This window comes from Limulus polyphemus, unplaced genomic scaffold, assembly GCF_000517525.1.
Source record: "Limulus polyphemus unplaced genomic scaffold, Limulus_polyphemus-2.1.2 Scaffold5270, whole genome shotgun sequence".
Classification (NCBI taxonomy): domain Eukaryota; kingdom Metazoa; phylum Arthropoda; class Merostomata; order Xiphosura; family Limulidae; genus Limulus; species Limulus polyphemus.
This window is the reverse complement of record NW_013670880.1, coordinates 10,345-15,958: the sequence shown is the minus strand read 5'-3', so window position 1 is coordinate 15,958 and position 5,614 is coordinate 10,345. Positions and strand designations below refer to the sequence as shown.

Below are 5,614 nucleotides of genomic sequence, written 5' to 3'. Positions count from 1 at the left end.
CCTTCCACAGTTCCAATAACCTTTCTGGGTGGCAGCCTTTCCTGCCATGACATCTTCCATGTTTTGAAGTTGCCAGCATTGAGCTCTCTTGTGCCCAGGTTTGTTACAGTGCAGCAAAGTCCCTAAAACTTCTCTCAAAGCTGCCTTTTTCTGACCTTGAATCCTGATGACTGTACCAACCTTGGTACCTCTGTGCTGGTCTTAACGTAGGATTCGAATTCAAGAGCTCTGGCCATTGCATCCTGCATGGTAGAGGGGTGTGCTTGCTTTACTTGTATCTTCAGTTGTGGACTGTCCAAGGCATCTACAAACTGATCCCTTAGCAACAGCTTGAGGACATCGGGTGGTGCAGTTGGGTTAGGTTTGTGTGCCATACTTTCCAAATCATGTGCCAGCTCTTGCAGGCTCTCCCCTTTAGCACAGACTCTCATCCTAAACCTAGCCCTGTAGACTTTGGACTGGTTTTGAGTTCCATACCTGATTTCTAGAGCAGCTACCAGTGCTCTATAGTTTCTAGGTGGTATCAAACATTGTAGATTAAAATCAAAACTATGTAAAAGGAGTGTATATATATAAGTTTAAACTAATGAACAACTGTTGAGAAACTTATGCTATTATTGATTTTTGTTTTAGTTGAAAATGGAGATGTGCGAGCTTCTGACAACGATGTAAGTTTGACAGCAGAAAGATAAGAATCCAGATTAGTGACTTTTATTTTTAAAAAGGTACGTAAATTCAATTTTTCATTGACATCTGTATTTGAAGGAAGAAGTTATTCTAGTGTGTAGTTTTCTTGCAGGTCTCTGGGACTCAGAAGGTAGGTCACTTTAGTTTTGTACTCTGTAAGTTGGTTTAAACAGTAAATAACTTGTATCTTTATAAAGTATGGTATCTGATCTTTTACTTGTTTTCTTTGAATTGTAAAATTTTACTTACTTTATTTTTAGGTTAATATTGTTGAGAAACATACTTGTTGCAGTCAGAGTTTTCATTGTCTCTACCAATTATTTCTGCCCAGAAAAGTATGTAATGTGTAAAAGAAGAAAAAAGATTTAATTCTGTTTGGACTTGTGTTTAATGAAATGATCAAAACAACTTTAAAAGATGCCATATGTACAGATGTCAAGCAAAAAATGGTCTTCTTATTTTAAATTAGGGATTTAACTATATAAATCTTTGAATTGTTCAATAAAAGTCAGGTTCCCCCCATTTTCTTTCACCATGAAAGTGTGCTTAACTAGTTTGTCTTTGGCAGCTATATGGAATTAGTTGCTATAAAAAAAGCTGCATAAAAACAGATGTTGTTAAACACTATAGGTGTTTCTGTTGTATGACATCAACTGAACAACTAAGTAGAGAATACAGGTGTATAATGACTTGAAGTTGTGGGCTATGTTAAGTTTGCTTTGACCTAACTCGTTTAAAGAGACAGTCTCACAAGTTGTATCAAGATGTTAAGTTTTCTGTGACGTAACTCATTTAAAGAGACAGTCTAACAAGTTGTATCAAGATTGAATGTTAATTGAAAAGTTCTAACACAACAGTGTTTAGGTTTTATTCCTTCAGTAAGTAGGATTTCTATATAAAATTCTAACACAACAGTGTTTTGATTTTATTCCTTCAGTAAATAGGAGTTCTATATAAAGTGTTAACACAACAGTGTTTAGGTTTTATTCTTTCAGTAAATAGGAGTTCTATATAAAGTGTTAACACAACAGTGTTTAGGTTTTATTATTTCAGTAAGTAGGAGTTCTATATAAAGTGTTAACACAACAGTGTTTAGGTTTTATTCTTTCAGTAAGTAGGAGTTCTATATAAAGTTCTAACACAACAGAGGTTTTATTCCTTCAGTAAGTAGGAGTTCTATATAAAGTTCTAACACAACAGTGTTTAGGTTTATTCCTTCAGTAAGTAGGAGTTCTATATAAAGTTCTAACACAACAGTGTTTAGGTTTTATTCCTTCAGTAAATAGGAGTTCTATATAAAGTGTTAACACAACAGTGTTTAGGTTTTATTCCTTCAGTAAGTAGGAGTTCTATATAAAAGCAACTAATGCATGACATAAACCCCTTGAAATGTCGTTGTAGTAGATTGATGAAGTTTCTTAGGCTTTCGGTATCTTGTAGACAATACTGTTATTTATTAGATATATATATATATATATATATCTAAACAATTATCTGTAAAATGATATTTTCAATGAGATGAAATAAGTAAGGTGAATTTACTTTGTGTATCTTCATGAAATTTGGCAAGCTTTTAGTAAACTTGGAAAGTCTGTTGTACACAAATAATCAGAACTTTTAAGAAAGTATTTATAATAAAGATTTGTCTGTGAAGTTATGAAGCCCTTACAGAGTCAGCCTGAGTGAAAGGCCATTTTAATGCTAAAGAATAAAGATAGTTCTTTTCATCTTAATCTGTTCATGTTTCATTTGATTATTAGCCTCTAAAATCTCCTAAATAGATTTTTTTGTTGCCAAACTCTATACTTTACCTCTTATTTTCACAACCCTAACACTAACGGAAATAATTTATAGAACTTTAGACCTTTAACTTTTAACAACTGCTTTCTTTTATTGGTTTTTGAGCCCTGTCTATCTACCACAGTAAATCACCCATCACGAGTGTGAAGAGTTTAGGGTAAATAAAGTTTCAGGTTACATCACGTGACATTTAACTATGTATGTTTCTCAAGTAGTGATTACAAAAATTGGTTTTAGTAATAAAAACATCCAAGGACTTTAGGACTTTGTTTTAGTAATAAAAACATCCAAGGACTTTACGACTTTGTTTTAGTAATAAAAACATCCAAGGACTTTACGACTTTGTTTTAGTTATAAAAACATCCAAGGACTTTACGACTTTGTTTTAGTAATAAAAACATCCAAGGACTTTAGGACTTCGTTTTAGTAATAAAAACATCCAAGGACTTTAGGACTTTGTTTTAGTAAAAAAACATCCAAGGACTTTAGGACTTTGTTTTAGTAATAAAACATCCAAGGACTTTAGGACTTTGTTTTAGTAATAAAACATCCAAGGACTTTAGGACTTTGTTTTAGTAAAAAAACATCCAAGGACTTTAGGACTTCATTTAGCTGTAGACAATTTTGCATTTGTGCACGCTTTTGTAACTTTTTTTTTTCTACTTGGTTAGTTGTCCAGAAAATAGTTCTTGTATCTTCCTGATATGAATTTTAATAAACCAGAAACATTTCACTTACTTGATTGGATTACACAGAAACAATTGTAATTAGCTTTCTAATTATCCTTATAATTAAGTTAAATACTTGGGATTGGTCCAAACCCGCTGAGCTGTAATAACTCAAAGAAATCATGTGATTTATTTAGTGTACAATTTGCTCTTTCTATTGGTTATAAACATCACCAATAGCAATGTTATAGAGAATTAAAGACTTTTTTGAAAGACCTGATGTGATAGGAGGGGGTATGTCATGGGGGTGTGACTTTCTAAGCAGGAAGATTGGAGGTTATAAATGTACTTTATAGCTTAGAAGGATCTATACTATACTATACATGTGTACTTTGTGTCAACTAAGAAGATCATAATAAAAGAAAATGGGCAATTTGAAGTGAATAAATGTCATGTAACACAAGGAAGTAAAGATTGAGGATTAATTTAAATATTTCCTTTCAAAATTAGAAATTATAGTATTAAAAGTATAAAAAACTCTTTGATGCCAAGCTTGTTGACATGTATTGATAATAAAGTTGTTTTGATTGTAATTCTGTAACATTTTATAATGTGAACTTTGAACCCCCACCCATATGAATGGGGTTAAGTACAAGTTGTTGAAGCAACAACTAGACTTATTCGTAACTCAGTGTTTATTCACTCTTTGGGGAGATAATGAAGCTTCTATTCTGCTTGAGTGTGTTGGTGTTTAAAGAAAAAAAAGGTAACGGCTGTTTTTTTGGAAGCAAATGATAAGAATCAGTGTTATAATAATTAATGTTGATTAGGAACTTTAAATGTATATATACAGTAATCTTTTTCTGACAATGGATTGAAACATTTGAAGATGTAGAAGATACTGTGAAGTATTCCAGAACACATGACAACACTGATCCAAATTCTGTGGTATGCAACATCACTCTTCACACTATTTCAAATTTCATATCATGTGATTCCACTCGTTAACAATGTTCTTAATTAAAGTACGTAAAAACACTTATAAGTTCCAGGCTGTGTGATACCACTTTTAATGATGTTTCAAATTCCAGAGTTACACATACCCTACCACACTAAATCACTGTTCAGTAGTGTTCTAAATTCTAGTTAACAACACCGTTCAACAGTGTTCTAAGTTCTAGTTAACAGCTCTCTTAACTATGTTGAAAATATCCTACCACACTAAATCACTGTTCAGCAGTGTTCTAAATTCTAGTTAACATCACTGTTCAACAGTGTTCTAAGTTCTAGTTAAATGTGCTGTTAACTATGTTGAAAATATACTACCACACTAAATCACTGTTCAGTAGTGTTCTAAATTCTAAATCCAAAATTATTTTATCAGGATTATAAAGATAAACAGTACTGTGTGTATTATTCAACATATATGTGACAGGATTTTACATAATCCAGCTTCTATCTGCCTTTAAGTAATTTTATTAAATTATACAGACTTTTACATATAAACTTTGGTATCCAAAAGATGACTGTTGACTTTAATAGGATCTGTTTGTATGTTAGATAACTGTAGACTTTAACAGAATCTGTTTGTATGTTAGACGACTGTAGTCTTTAATAGAATCTTTTTGTATGTTAGATGACTGTAGACTTTAACAGAATCTGTTTGTATGTTAGATGACTGTAGACTTTAACAGAATCTGTTTGTATGTTAGACGACTGTAGTCTTTAATAGAATCTATTTGTATGTTACACGACTGTAGACTTTAATAGAATCTATTTGTATGTTACACGACTGTAGACTTTAATAGAATCTGTTTGTATGTTAGACGACTTTAGTCTTTAATAGAATCTGTTTGTATGTTAGATGACTGTAGACTTTAATATAATCTGTTTGTATGTTAGATGACTGTAGACTTTAACAGAATCTGTTTGTATGTTAGACGACTGTAGACTTTAATATAATCTGTTTGTATGTTAGATGACTGTAGATTGTAATAGAATCTGTATGTCACACAACTGTAGACTTTAGTAGAATATGTTTGTATGTTAGATGACTGTAGACTTTAATAGAATCTGTTTGTATGTTAGATGACTGTAGACTTTAATATAATCTGTTTGTATGTTAGATGACTGTAGACTTTAACAGAATCTGTTTGTATGTTAGACGACTGTAGACTTTAATAGAATGTTTGTATGTTAGATGACTGTTGACTTTAATAGAATCTGTTTGTATGTTAGATGACTGTAGACTTTAATAGAATCTGTTTGTATGTTAGATGACTGTAGACTTTAATATAATCTGTTTGTATGTTACACGACTGCAGTCTTTAATAGAATCTGTTTGTATGTTAGACGACTGTAGTCTTTAACAGAATATGTTCGTATATTAGATAACTGTAGACTTTAATAGAATCTGTTTGTATGTTAGACGACTGTAGTCTTTAACAGAATATGTTCGT

At 31.7% G+C, this 5,614-nt stretch overlaps 1 protein-coding gene across 4 annotated transcripts in view; it reads left to right on the top strand.

The window, feature by feature from the left end:
* LOC106472350 (luc7-like protein 3) overlaps positions 1 to 5,614 on the top strand; it is a 33,292-nt gene that overhangs the window by 24,081 nt on the left and 3,597 nt on the right. For all 4 annotated transcript variants that reach the window (XR_002613452.1, XM_013932986.2, XM_022400945.1 and 1 more), the window contains exon 9: positions 634 to 725. Coding sequence is in view for 3 of the 4 variants with exons in the window: in XM_013932986.2 (XP_013788440.1) it covers positions 634 to 692 (59 nt within the window). In the remaining variant the exon portion in view is untranslated. The remainder of the gene's footprint in view (positions 1 to 633; positions 726 to 5,614) is intronic.